The sequence below is a fragment of the Amblyraja radiata genome, chromosome 4 (assembly GCF_010909765.2).
Source record: "Amblyraja radiata isolate CabotCenter1 chromosome 4, sAmbRad1.1.pri, whole genome shotgun sequence".
NCBI lineage: Eukaryota > Metazoa > Chordata > Chondrichthyes > Rajiformes > Rajidae > Amblyraja > Amblyraja radiata.
This window is the reverse complement of record NC_045959.1, coordinates 84,839,062-84,854,435: the sequence shown is the minus strand read 5'-3', so window position 1 is coordinate 84,854,435 and position 15,374 is coordinate 84,839,062. Positions and strand designations below refer to the sequence as shown.

Genomic DNA, 15,374 nt, shown 5'->3' with positions numbered 1-15,374 from the left:
AGCAATAAACATCTGCAGTTACTTATCAATTAGTACAAAGACAGTATAGGATGAAATGGATATTACCAGTTTAAAAGTACACCATAAACCTGTCACAAAATGACTAAAGTTAGAAAGACCCAGAAACATGCAACTTTGAGTAGCACTAGGAGCATTGTAGTGTTCGGACAATATCAAACGCTTAATAATTTTTATGTGGAACAGCTGCTCTCTAGTCTTTCTCTGAGATATAATGCACTGTCTTCCTAAAATCGTCCAACCCTTATCCTTCCAAAGGTATAGAGAATAGAACAATGAAATTTAAAAAGGACCAGCCATATAAATTGCAGTGTTACTACACCCCAGCAAAATGCTGTTTATACTGAAATAAGTACACCTCCCGACTCCCAAATCGTTACCTATAATCCAGAAGGACCTAGTATGCTAGAATGCTCTCAACTTACTCAATGAGTTCAACTGCAGCAACATTCAAAAAGCTTGACATTGCCAAAGCCAAAGCACATGATTGTCACCACTGTTCATCAGCTTCAACGTCCATACCTTCCTCTAATGTATTATGTACAGTATATCCAATACTTGCAATTCGTACTGCACATGATCAACAAGGCTTCTTCACCAGTACCCAAAAACTATAATGCTTTGGACAAGCACAAGAAGGGCTTGTGAATACTGCGCACTTTTAATGTTTCACCAAATCACACTCTGACATGAATATATTCCTTGATACCCAATGATTCAAAGTACAGGTCGTTCTGCTATAACACAAGTCAACTTCCTAAGAAACTTAACGTTATACAAAAACTTGTTCCAAAAACAATTGTGTCAATGCGGTAAAAGGGGTTAGCAGCTGGAGGTTTCAGGCTTTCAAAACAACATTATTTTTCACTGTAGAATTTTCAAAAAGGTATTTTTAAAAGATGCAAGTGTATTTTCTATTACTGCATATTAAATAATACTAAAGGCTGTATGTGAGAATCAAGACCCGGTGCGCGACCTTGCATCACCCGGCGTGGCTTTAATGGCTGCGGGACAATCGCCATCGCCCGCCGGGGGCTTTGACTTTGACTCTGACATCGGGGGGGAGAGTGCAGTGGAGAGATAAGTTTTTTTGGCCTTCCATCACAGCAATGTGATGGATGTTTATGTAAATTATGTTGTGTCTTGGGTCTATTTGTTTGTAATGTATGGCTGCAGAAATGACATTTCGTTTGGACCTCAAGGGGTCCAAATGACAATAAATTGAATTGTATTGTATTGTATTGTATTGTATTGTACAAATGTCAATAGAAGCGATTGCTTGTCAATTTCACTGACCTCCCGGTGAAACTAGCTGCTGTGTTCTTAAGATTCAATGGTGTCTGATTACTGCAGAATGGTTACATGTAAAGAGGCTTTCTTACAACAAGTTACATGCAAAGGTTTTTTTCTCATGCTACTTTGGAAATTAAGCAGGGAAAAAAAAGCTATCATAAGTGCTTGTCTGGTCCTGATCAAAATCTTGTTATAACCAATTTGGCCCGCGTAATACAGATAGTGTTTGCAAATTCATTAATTGTATTATGGAAACGCACATTAGAGCTGAACTACCTGTACTGAAATTAGCTACCTGAAGGAAACCCCAAGTAGTGCAACAGTTCAGGAAGCCAGAGCTGAACACCACCTTTAAAAAAAAAAAAGATAATGAGAGGAATATTAATTGCCTGCTTTACCAGAAAAAGGTTGAAAGGAAATTTAACTTCAATAGATGAGTATTTAAAGACTCTGGCCATGGTAGTTTAAAAAAAAAGATCATGAATGTTAGTGTTAGTTTACAGTGATGGGCCGGCATTATATTCTGCTTACCAGTCTCAGCCGATAAATAAAACACTGATCTTGAAACCACTTTAGCTGTTGTAATTTGCTCCGTTGTCATGTCACGATATTTAAGTTTGTTCTTTTCAGAATTAACTGAGGGAAAACAATATAGATAAAACAAAGGAGAGGTGTTTTGAGAATTAAATGAAAGATTACCTCCCTATTTCAGTAACTCAATAGAAAATGAAGTCACATGTTATTATGATCGAACATTTAGGGTCAATTTAAAGGAGATGGAAATGTACAATAGCAAAACTTCAGCTGACAATGACAAAAATACTTACCTGGAAACTAGCCACCAGCAAATGTATCATTATTTAATTGCTTTTTTGCAGCATAACAGTGAAGCAATCAAAAAATCCTTAAAAGTTCCATAGATGTAAACAGACAACTGAATCCACACGTTTAAATGAGGAAATTAGAAAATAGTCATTTTGTCCCGCCCTTTGCAAGCATTACAAAATTAAATCTTAACGAAAGACTCATTATTCGAACACATGAAGGTATTTGTTGTTCTATCTCCTTTTCAAATTTAACATTGAATTTGATCATATTATGACTCCTTTGGATAAACATTCCTTACATCAGATTATTAACCATGTTTGGGCCATTAAGGACGAGTAACGGTAGGTACTCGGGAAATCCGGTAAACTCGTGCCATTTTTTCAACACTGGAAAATGTCCACGAGTAAAAAAATACCCGTGATGAAAAAAATGGTTACTTTTTACTCGTACGAGCTGCTACGAAACATCCACGAACTCCTACGGACCTGCTACGAACATTCTCCGAGTTCAAATCGGGGGAAACTCGGGAGAACTCTTGAATTACCTCGTACAGTGGGACAGGCCCTTAACGCTACCACATACTCCCATTCATAACTCTACCTCGGTCAATTATTCTGTTAATGTATTTTTATATTCTTTTACACAACTTGAAATTTGTACTACAATCAAGCAATATTTTGCCTTTTTGCAATAGTTGTAATTATCCTTGCATTTATCACTACTGTATGTATAGTGTTTACACTGTGAGCTAAAAGGGGCTGTCCCACTTGGGCGACCTAATTGGAGAGTTTAGAAGAGTTTAGGAGAGTTTGAAAAAATGTAATGTTGAAGACTTCCTTCGACTATGTAGAAGACCTCCTTTGATTATGTTGAAGACTAGTTTCGACTAGCTACGACTAACTTCGAGAAAATTGGACACCGAATAGTGGAGAGTGAAGACGACCTCTTTCGACCTCCCTTCGATTATGATGAGGACTATCTACGACTACCTTCGACTACCCTCGATTACCTATGACTAACATGCTGACCTACTACGACTAAACCTACAAGTAAAAATAGTATAGATTTTTTTCCATGGCGACCTTATTTTACTCGCGGACATTTTATAACATGTTGAAAAATACGCCGTGACCTAGCTGAGGCCTCGAGTACACGGGAACTACTCTCGTGCATGAAGGAGAGTTATAAAGACCTCCTACAACCTCGTGGCGACCATGCTGCGAGTATGAGCCGAGACCATGCTGCGAGTATGAGTCGAGGGCAAACTCGCCAGAACTCGCGGATTAGGTCGCCCAAGTGGGACAGCCCCTTTATGTGAACTAGGAATTTAATTGCAACCTGCTGTATATGACAATGAGTCACACTGCACAGAAACAGGCAATTCAGCCTAACTCATCCTTGACGGCCAAGATGCCCATCTAGTCTCATTTTCCTACATTTGGCCCATATCTTTTTCCTGTCCTTTGTTATTGTACCTGCCTCAACTACTTCCATTGCTACACGTTCCATACACTTACTGTCCTCTCTGTGAAAATGTTGCCCCTCAGATTCTTATTAAATCTTTCTCTGCCCAGGCCCTCAAATCCTTGGCAACATCCTAGGAAATCTTTTATACATCCTTTCCAGATTAAAGGCATCTTTCCTGTAGCAGGGTGGTCAAAATTGAACACAATATTCCCATGTATGGCCTCACTAATGTCTTATACAACTGAAACTTAACATCCCAAATTTCTGGACTCAATACCCTAACTGATGAAGGCCAACATGCCAAAATACTTTTTCACCCCCTTGTCTACCTGTGTGAAATTATGTACCTATACTTCTAGGGCTCTCTGTTCTACAACACTGCCCAGGGCCCTACTGTTCACTGTGAAAGTCCTACCCTGATTTGATTTTCCAAAATGCATACCTCATACCCATCTGATTTTGTCACACTTATCCATTTGCCATTCCTTGACTCACTTACCCAGTTGATGATGATGATGTTGCAATTCTTGATAACGTTCTTTACTGTCTACAATAACACTTATTTTATTGTAAACTGCATACTTGCCGAGTATATTTCTCAACCAAATCATTGATATATATGACAAACAACAATAGTGAGATACACTAGTCACGGGCCTCCAATCCAAACTACAGCCTTCCACCCACTGCTTGCTGAAAGCCTATTATGTATCCAATTAACTCTCTCTCTGGATCCCATGCAATCCAGAGCAGCCTACCACGTCAAACCTTATTAAAAGCCTTACTGAAGTCCATGTAGACTACATCTATTGCCCTGACTTCATCAACCTCCTTAAATATTTCTTAAAAATAAAATGAAATCAAATTTGTGAGACACAATCTCAAATGCACAAAGCCCTGCCGACTACGCAGAATCAAAACAAGATAAATATTTATTAACAAACTCGTCCAATTCCTGCTGCTCCACTCATAGATGTCCACTTTGGTCTTAGCGAGCCCTTATTCGCTCCCTCCTTACTCTTTTTCCTTTTTAATATACCGATAACGTCTCTTTAGACTCTCCTTGTTTTTCTCTGCCAAAGCTATTTCATGGTCTTTTTTCCAAATTCCTACCTCAAAGGTTTCAATGGTCTTTTATTATCGCATGTACCAATTAAGGTACAGTGATATGCGAATTACCATACAGCCATATGAAAACAAAAGCAACAAGACATACAACTACATAAAAGTTAACATAAACATCCACCACAGCAGATTCCCACAATCCTCACTGTGATGGAAGGCTAAAACGTCCAATCATCTTCCTCTTTATTCTTCAGTATACTCCTGCGTCTTCTATACTCCTCCAGGGATTCACTTGATCCCAGCTGCTTGTATCTGAACCTCGTCTGCCTCCCTTTTATGAACATAGACTCTGTATCCCTTGTCATCCAGCATAGCGTTCCTTAAAGTTAGATTAAATTTGTAGAAACTTGATCAAAACGTAAAGTACTGGAGGAACTCAGCAAGTCAGGCAGATTCTGTTGAGGGTAAACAAAAGCAAAAGTAGCAGGAGCCAGAGGCAAAGCAGTGAGAGAGGGTCTCACAGAAGCCCCATCGAAGAAAAGGAAGAAATTCATTTTCAAAGTAGGCATACTTTTGAGGAGAATACGTAGAAACATAGAATCATAGAAAATAGGTGCAGGAGTAGGCCATTCAGCCCTTCGAGCCAGCACCGCCATTCAATATGATCATGGCTGATCATCCAACTCAGTATCCCATCCTTGCCTTCTCTCCATACCCCCTGATCCCTTTAGCCACAAGGGCCACATCTAACTCCCTCTTAAATATAGCCAATGAACTGGCCTCAACTACCTTCTGTGGCAGAGAATTCCACATTCCACAGAGGAGCAGTAAAGTGGAGACACAAGGAACTGCTGACCCTGGAATCGTGAGCAAGGCACAAAATGCTGGAGCAACTCAGTAGGTCAGGCAGTATCTGTGGATGGTCAGCCATGATCATATTGAATGGCGGTGCGGGCTCGAAGGGCCGAATGGCCTACTCCTATTGTCTATAGTCTGAAAAAGGATCCTGATTTGAAATCACGACTGTCCATTTTCTCACCAGATGCTGCCTGACCCGCTGAGTACGTCCAGAACTTTGTGTTTTCTCATGACATTGACAGCATTAGCACAACAAAATTCTCATCATCACTAACCTGAAAGTTATCATCAATGAGAGACTGAACAGGACCAGCTCATCTCCCAACCTCCCAAAATCCTTTCAACATCTTCAGGAGTATAGCAAAAGTCCTTCTATTTTTCTGTTAATGCAGCTTCAAAAACATTCAATATAATTTAACACATCCAGATAAACTATTTATCACATTAGGCATTTACTTCCATTACACTGGAACATCATGATTGCTGTGCATACCCAACTACACGCTGCATTGCTGCAACAGATCAAGGTTTTTTTCTACAACAGCCAAAAAAACAAATCAATTTATTGCTTAGGAGGATGAGGGCAGTATGGGCATTGTTATACTATCAGTCATGTTTCTCACGAGAAATAAATCTAGTTCCTTTTACGCATGTTGGTCAAAATCTGAGAATTCCTCATCCAACAGCTTTATGAGAGTATCTGCATATAGAAACAGTTGTCCAAGTGGCACAGAACCACTGTCTCAAAAGCAATTTAAGGTAAGTCATTAAATATTGACATGGTCAGTAATCCCCTCATCCCCCGTGAGATAAAAGTGAAATATTGGAAACCATTACAATTGATAAAACTTTTCATGGTGATCTATAAGAAACATGGGAATGCTCCTGCATTATCTTCATTTGCTTCATTAATTACTTTCATAAATTACTTGGAAGATGGAATTATGCAAGTTATTATGATTTGCCACTATTCCTAAATTGTATCAATATACACAAATGCAAAATGAAACAGGAAAGATATATTTCAAAACTGGTGACAGATGTTACATGATCAACAGGAATAAAATCCTTAATCCATAGAACACTTTTCACCAACTTGAAGTCAAGTTGGTGAAACAGAGTGTAAAACAGATAAAATGTAATTTATAACATTGAGGCATATTTGTTTCACAATGGACATTTTAGGTCCAAAGTTCATGAAACATAAATATAAGAGTTTGTAATATTAAGCTGTTATTAAAGCTGAAACAACAACCCAAAATCCCATTTCTATTGCTGACAAAATCCTCCTCCAGTATCACATCTTAAATTGCAGACACGTGCCGTCAGGTTAGGCAAGGTAGGCACTGCCTACCCTGACTAAAATTTTAAAATGGTAGTTACTAAATATAAATAGTAAAGGCATGTGAGAATTATGCCTAAGAGATCGATCTCTTAGGTAGGCAAATTCTTAAGGGGTTGGAAAATTCTTAAGGGGTTGGACAGGCTAGATGCAGGAAGATTGTTCCCGATGTTGGGGAAATCCAGGACAAGGGGTCACAGCTTAAGGATAGAGGGGAAATCCTTTAAGACCGAGATGAGAAAAACATTTTTCACACGGAGAGTGGTGAATCTCTGGAACTCTCTGCCACAGAAGGTAGTTGAGGCCAGTTCATTGGTTATATTTAAGAGGGAGTTAGATGTGGCTCTTGTGGCTAAAGGGATCAGGGGGTATGAAGAGAAGGCAGGTACGGGATACTGAGTTGGATGATCAGCCATGATCATATTGAATGGCGGTGCAGGCTCGAAGGGCCGAATGGCCTACTCCTGCACCTATTTTCTATGTATCTATGTAGGCATAATTATCCGTGCCTTTCATCCGCAGCACTTGCAACACGCGAAGGTCTGTGCAGCCCACGTGTCGTCGGCGCTGCTTCAAGCCTTCAATGACAAGCGGGGCTGAAGGCAGCAGAAATTCTGCCTTTGCTGTACTGCGCAGGTGCAGCAGCCTACTGCGCATGCACAGCACTAGTTTCTTGGCAGGTTTTTCAAATATGGATTGCCACTATCTGAAGTGTATCTTAGGAAACAAAGAGAGAAGAATGAAGTTTGTGTACCAATAATGTGGTAAGTACATTTCTTGGTGCTATATGTTTTTAAATACCGTATTTTCCCGGGTGGTGGCGGGGGGAGGGGGGGCGGGGGGAAAGAGTTCCTTTCACAGCGTTTGGGGATTCTTGCCCGAGGTAAAGTAGCGGGGAGGGCAGGAGCGTTGTGAAGGCGGGAATCGGCATCATGCCAGTAACCCACTTGCGACGCTCCCTACACGGAGCCACCGCAATGAGGTGGGGGGGGACGGGAGGTGGGGAAGTAGCTCGGGTGGCTGTGAGCGGCCGCCGGGCCGGACAGCGGAACCGGCCGCCACCTCAGCGCCTTCAGCCGGCCCCCGCTCACCTCTGGCAACTATCCGTCTAAAAACTCTCTCCTGCCGCTCGCTGGCCTCACTCATGTCAGCCGCTTCCCACGAATTCTTAAATTCCGACAGCGTGATTGAGGTTACTCGGCTGTGGGAATTTAAGGATTTGCGGGAAATGGCTGACATGAGCGAAGTCGGCGAGCGGCAGGTGAGAGGTGTTCAGACGGAGAGCAGTGCCAGAGGTGAGCGGGCCGACAGAAGGCGCTGAAGTGACGGCCAGTTCTGCTGTCCGGTCCAGGCGGCCGCTCGCAGCTGCCCGAGCTGCTTCCCTCCCTGGCTACAATGCGGTGGCTCCGCGTCCTGAGCGCCGCAGCAGCGGTGAGTTACTGGCATTATCCCCGACGCACTCCTTCTCAACACTCCTGCCCTCCCCGCAACTTTACCTCTGGCCAGACTCCCCACATGCTGTGAAAGGAACTCTCCCCCCAATTGGTCCCTCGAACAAGTGCTGTCATTCAATAAGATGACAACTGATTCAACTTTTCCCTGTGCTCCCGTTTTTCCCACCATCTCTCCACCTGCCATCATCACCCCCCATCCATGCAGTAATTCAGAATAAAGGAGACTTGGAAGCCTTGGGCAAATTGAATTGTTACTGTCTTTATATTTATTTTTTATTTTTACGGAGAGAACAATCTGCGCATGCGCGGTTTAAGTTTTTTTTTAAAGCCGACTGACTGCCTACCTTGAGTAATTACTCACGGCACGCGCCTGTTAGATTGGTACCCATTTTTTCCTCTTTCTAAAGATGATTGATAATGAGAAGATGTGCAAATACTGCAAGATTTTAAATCTCTGAATATTTAAAAAATAAGATGCACTTTAATTTCTTTAAAAACAAGTTGAAACTAAAAAATCCCAAAAGAGCACAAACATATTATTTAATGTTTGGCAAAATAACTCACAAGCATTTACCTAAACTTAAAACACATTAATAAAGTTGAGGCCGTCCACCAAAACTCCATTAATTCAATTCTTTAATCAAAACTTCCCATCTATGTTCCCAAATTCAGAACATCCTCAAGAGAGAAGGTGAACAGCCGGCAGTAGTTGTGCACGTAGGCACAAACGACATCGGGAAGAAGAGGAAGGAGGTTCTCCAACATGAGTTCAGAGAGTTGGGAACAAGACTGAAAGGCAGGACCTCTAGGATGGTTATCTCTAGATTGCTTCCAGTACCTCGTGCTAGTGAGGACAGGAACAGGGAGATAGGGGGATCTGAATGTGTGGCTGAGGGGCTGGAGCAGGGAGCAAGGATTTAGATTTATAGATCACTGGGATCTCTTCTGGGGTAGGGGTGACCTGTACAAAAGGGACGGGTTACACCTTAACTGGAGGGGGACTGACATTCTGGCAGGCAGGTTTGCTAATGCTACACGTGTGGGTTTCAACTAAATAGTGGGGGGGGGGAGGGATTGGGAGTATAAAGATGGAGTTGAAGGGGAAGTGACTACAGGAAAAATTACAAAAGATTCTCGAATTAATGGGAAGGAAAGTTCGAGAAGGGATAAAAGAGTAAGGTCATGGCCAATTGCGAGCGGTGCGAGGGAAGACGTGAATACGGAGGTCAAAGTGTTGTGTATGAATGCGCGAAGTATAAGAAATAAAGTGGACGAGCTTGAGGCTCAGTTAGAAATTGGCAAGTATGATGTTGTGGGAATTACAGAGACATGGCTGCCAGAGGGCCAGGGCTGGGAACTGAATATTCAAGGGTATACCTCCCATCGAAAAGACAGACAGGTGGGCAGAGGGGGTGGGGTTGCTCTGTTGATGGGGAATGAAATTCAGTCTCTTGCAAGGGGTGACATTGAAACAGGAGATGTTTCACATTAGGCATGAAATGGTGTTGGATAGACTGATAGGACTGAAGGCTGATAAATCCCCAGGGCCTGATGGTCTGCATCCCAGGGTACTTAAGGAAGTGGCTCTGGAAATCGTGGATGCATTGGTGATAATTTTCCAATGTCAATAGACTCAGGATCAGTTCCTGTGGATTGGAGGGTAGCTAATGTTATCACACTTTTTAAGAAATGCGGGAGAGAGAAAACAGGGAATTATAGACCAGTTAGCCTGACATCGGTGGGGGGGAAGATGCTGGAATCAATTATAAAAGATGAAATAGCCGCACATTTGGATAGCAATAACAGGATCGGTCCGAGTCAGCATGGATTTACGAAGGGGAAATCATGCTTGACTAATCTTCTGGAATTTTTTGAAGATGTAACTAGGAAAATGGACAAGGGAGAGCCAGTGGATGTAGTGTACCTGGACTTTCAGAAAGCATTTGATAAGGTCCCACATAGGAGATTAGTGGGCAAAATTAGGGCACATGGTATTGGGGGTGGAGTGCTGACATGGACAGAACATTGGTTGGCAGACAGGAAACAGAGAGTGGGGATTAACGGGTCCCTTTCAGAATGGCAGGCAGTGACTAGTGGGGTGGAATGCTCGGTGCTGGAACCGCAGCTATTTACAATATACAGCAATGATTTGGATGAAGGGATTCAAAGTAACATCAGCAAATTTGCAGTGACACAAAGCTGGGTGGCAGTGTGAACTGCGAGGAGGATGCAATGAGAATGCAGGGTGACTTGGACAGGTTGGGGGAGTCGGCAGATACATGGCAGATGAAGTTTAATGCGGATAAATGTGCGGCTATCCACTTTGGTAGCAAAAACAGGAAGGTAGATTACTATCTAAATGGCATCAAGTTGGGAAAAGGGGAAATACAGCGGGATCTGGGGGTCCTTGTACATCAGTCTATGAAAGTAAGCATGCAGGTACAGCAGGCAGTGAAGAAAGAGAATGGCATGGTGGCCTTTATAACAAGAGTAGTCGAGTATAGGAGCAAAGAGGTCCTTCTGCAGTTGTACAGAGCCCTAGTGAGACCACACCTGGAGTATTGTGTGCAGTTTTGGTCCCCTAATTTAAGTGTAGGTTTACAAGGTTAATTCCCGGGATGGCAGGACTGTCATATGCTGAGAGAATGAAGCAGCTGGCCTTGTAAACTCTGGAGTTTAGAAGGATGAGAGGATATCTTATTGAAACATAGAAACATAGAAAATAGGTGCAGGAGTAGGCTATTCGGCCCTTCGAGCCTGCATCGCCATTCAATATGATCATGGCTGATCATCCAACTCAGTATCCCGTACCTGCCTTCTCTCCATACCCCCTGATCCCTCTAGCCACAAGGGCCACATCTAACTCCCTCTTAAATATAGCCAATGAACTGGCCTCAACTACCTTCTGTGGCAGAGAGTTCCAGAGATTCACCACTCTCTGCGTGAAAAATGTTTTTCTCATCTCGGTTCTGAAGGATTTCCCCTCTATCCTTAAGCTGTGACCCCTTGTCCTGGACTTCCCCAACATCGGGAACAATCTTCCTGCATCTAGCCTGTCCAATCCCTTTAGAATTTTGTATGTTTCTATAAGATCCCCCCTCAATCTCATAAATTCTAGTGAGTACAATCCGAGTCTATCCAGTCTTTCTTCATAAGAAAGTCCTGACATTCCAGGAATCAGTCTGGTGAACCTTCACCGCACTCCCTTTATGGCAATAATGTCCTTCCTCAGATTTGGAGACCAAAACTGTACGCAATACTCTAGGTGTGGTCTCACCAAGACCCTGTACAACTGCAGCAGAACCTCCCTGCTCCTATACTCAAATCCTTTTGCTATGAATGCCAACATACCATTCGCTTTCTTCACTGCCTGCTGCACCTGCATGCCTACTTTCAATGACTGGTGTACCATGACACCCAGGTCTCGTTGCAACATATAGGATTGTTAAGGGTTTGGACATGCTGGAGGCAGGAAACACGTTCCCGATGTTGGGGGAGTCCAGAACCAGGGGCCACAGTTTAAGAATAAGGGGTAAGCCATTTAGAACGTAGACGTGGAAACACTTTATCTCACAGAGTTGTGAGTGTATGGAATTCTCTGCCTCAGAGGGCGGTGGAGGCAGGTTCTCTGGATGCTTTCAAGAGAGCTGGATAGGGCACTTAAAGATAGCGGAGTCAGGGGATATGGGGAAAGGCAGGAACAGGGTATTGATTGGGGATGATCAGCCATGATCACATTGAATGGCAATGCTGGCTCGAAGGGCCGAATGACCTACTCCTGCACCTATTGTCTATCTAGCAACTGAAGTGCAATTTGGATTTTTGCACTTCACGTTAATGCAGATTTGAAGAAATACTTATTTTAAAATTTATATAGAACTGAAAATAAATCAAGATGGCAATGTATCAGTGAATATAGTCAGAAAGATGGACAGAGAAATAAAGAAAAAATGAAAAGAATCAAGAAACAGAGACAAGCAGAGATCAAAATTAAAGATGACATCAAACTCATAGTCGATGCAAAGGTAGGGTAGTAACCTGATCTCGTAAGTCTCAGGCTGACCGAATTAAGTTGCGATTACATTGAAAAGCTATTTTTTCCCTCCTGTTTGGTGCTGGTGCATGAGCTATGACAATCGTATTATAGGTTTACCCAAGATGCTGGTACCTCCAGCTGGAAATCAATCAAACATTGGAAATGCAATAATCCTTCCATTTCTCAAATTAAACGAAATGCAAGAAACTTCATATTATCCTACAAAGCATCCTGAGTTACATGTGTTCAGTCCTTGTGGATGGAATTCAAATTCATGGAAATATGATGACAAAAGCCACCCCAAAATCTCAGAGAAAAAAAAAATGTTTTAAGATAATAGATATGTTTGAGGCTGAACTTTGGAATGAGAGACATTTCCCAAATGTAATAACAAAAGACAAATATGTGGTCAAGTACATCACAAACCTATAGTTAGAGCATCGAATAGCCGAAGAATGGTACCGACATCTTTCACAATTCCAGATTCCTGGATCCTTTTCAGAAAATCTTCTTTGTGCATATGTGTTTTAGGCAGTTCAAATTTTTTCACATGTTCATCAGATGCCGTTACATTTTGTTCCTTCTCTAGCATTATGCTTATAAGCCGTTTTAATTCTGGTTTCTGACCTGCTTGACTGCGTTGATCTGGAGGCAACACACCTATCACTTTCTTTACAAGTTCTTTTGGGAAAATGTCAAGGTCAGTCTTGTACAGGTTCTGGAAATCTGATAGTGCTTCAAGATATTTTTCCTGCATCAAATAAGCCAACCCACGGAGGTAGTAATATCTTGCCAACAGACTTGAGCATTCCTGTCCTGTGGTATTTATGGCTTTGCTCAGTAGGTTGATGAAATCTGTATACCATGCAATAACACTGGAATAATTAAGTGGGGACCTAAACTCTGGCAGCTTGAGAGTTCTCACTGATTTTGTGCTTTTCTTCATTGCTGAAAAAAATATTTATGAAATTAGTAACAAATTAAGCAATATCAAAGTAATTCTCAAACTTGCATCTATTTTTGCAGTGTGTGTGTTAATTACCTATGCACACAAACTTTCTAAAATTAAGTTTTCTTACTTTAAAACCACTCCAACTTTAGAACAGGATGCAACTTTACATAAACTTCCATTTCAGACTGAACGATGCACAATCAAATACACTGTAATAGCTTTTAATGCAAGTAAGCTATTGTTTTTAGAGTAGAGTTCCAAACATAATATCTGCATGTTAGAATACGATAACAGGGTTCTCAGAAATGAAGGTGATGGAAAGTCTCGACTCATTAACAAGATATGCACCGTTGCGAGGTCATGTTGCAGATGTATAAGATGTTGATGAGGCCGCATTTAGAGTATTGTGTTCCATTCTGGGCTCCGTGTTATAGGAAAGATGTTGTCAAGCTGGAAACGGTGCAGAGAAGGTTTACGAGAATGTTGCCAGGACTAGAGGGTCTGAGCTATAGGCAGAGGTTGAGTAGGCTGGGACTCTATTCCTTGTAGCGCAGGCGAATGAGAGGTGATCTTTAAGAGGTGTATCATGAGAGATATAGATCAGGTACATGCACAGAGTCTCTTGCCCAGAGTAGATTAATCGAGAACCAGAGGACATAAGTTTAAAGTGAAGGGGAAAAGATTTAATAGGAATCCGAGGGGTAACTTTTTCACGCAAAGGGTGGTGGATGTATGGAACAAGCTGCCAGAAGAGGTAGTTGAGGCTGGGATTTTCCCAACATCTAAGAAACAGGTACATGGATAGGACAGGTTTGGAGGGATTATGGGCCAAATGCAGGCAGGTGGGACTAATATAGCAGGGACAAGTTGGCTGGAGTGGGCAAGTTGGGCCGATGGGCCTGTTTTCATAATGTATCACTCTGTGACTCGATGACCTCTAACCTTTACAAATAAATCAGTATGTCAAAATAGGGTGGCCTGAAGTGTCATCAAATCAAATGTATTAAAAGTCCCCCCTTTTAAAATTAATGTCAATTTACCAATCACAGCAGGAAATGGAAAAAATATCCTATGGCATATCATATGGTTAGGTTTGAGTTAAAATTTGTAGCAGAGGAGTTTTATTCTGTATTTGCGTGTTTCACCTAATCTGAGAGACCTTGTTGCTGGGTGTATTAAGCTCCATATTCAAAACTATCTTGATCAATGGCAGTACCACTCAATGCCACTTCTTCCTAGTCTGGAAATAGATCAAAACCTCAACTTCAGAATGATTGTATATAATGTTGACTTTTATCCATTGCAAAAAATAAATTCCCATTCCAGAGGAGGCGAAAAGATACTGGCCCTCATCATGCATTGTGTTTCTATGGGGTATTGCTATCTTCCCCCTGCTGTCCAGTTCACTTATGTGCGCCTGATCTCCCAGTCTGTGACTAGACCAACTAATAAGCACAGAAGAAGAGCACTGAATGGAATCACCCACTTGAGGTAAAAAGCTAAGCACATTTAAGTGGTTTACTTATTATTCTTGATTTTATTTTATATGTGTTACTTAATTTCAAGGTTTTCAAGATGTTCAAGTTTTATTAAAATTATTTAAATCAACTTGGATTTTAAATTACTTCAAAGCACCATTGGTAGACGAAACCTGATGTCTAGTCGCCACTCCATCTTGTCAGTAGGTTCCTGGAACTGTAGGATTAGCTCTACTGACGTCCTGCATCCACATCAGGTTAAGGCAACATGGGGCAGCAAATTCAGGGTGTAATCCTAATCTTCCAACCCACTTTATTGCAGAATTTGCATTTTTAAATCTGTACTTTCATTGTGACTGTAACACGATAACGCTGTAACATTAAATTCTACACTCTGCTATTTTCTCTTTACACTACCAGTTGTGCTTTTGTGTGTCTTGGTTGTACTTGTACATGGTTTGATTATACTCATGTAAATTGTGACTTGATTGAATAGCACACAAACAAAGCTTTTCACTAATATACTATATACTAATATATTCAAAGAATTTCAATCTGTGCCGACAGATTTTAGAAATAAATG

General features: G+C 41.6%; 1 protein-coding gene across 8 annotated transcripts in view; it reads right to left on the bottom strand.

Moving 5' to 3' along the window:
• dennd3 (DENN domain containing 3) overlaps positions 1-15,374 on the bottom strand; it is a 108,162-nt gene that overhangs the window by 19,195 nt on the left and 73,593 nt on the right. For 6 of the 8 annotated variants that reach the window (XR_004411781.1, XM_033019920.1, XM_033019921.1 and 3 more), the window contains 2 exons: positions 12,788-13,309; positions 1,843-1,947 (listed from right to left, as the gene is read on the bottom strand). Coding sequence is in view for 7 of the 8 variants with exons in the window: in XM_033019920.1 (XP_032875811.1) it covers positions 1,843-1,947; positions 12,788-13,309 (627 nt within the window). In the remaining variant the exon portion in view is untranslated. The remainder of the gene's footprint in view (positions 1-1,842; positions 1,948-12,787; positions 13,310-15,374) is intronic. The other 2 variants (XM_033019924.1, XM_033019926.1) reach the window with 1 other exon arrangement.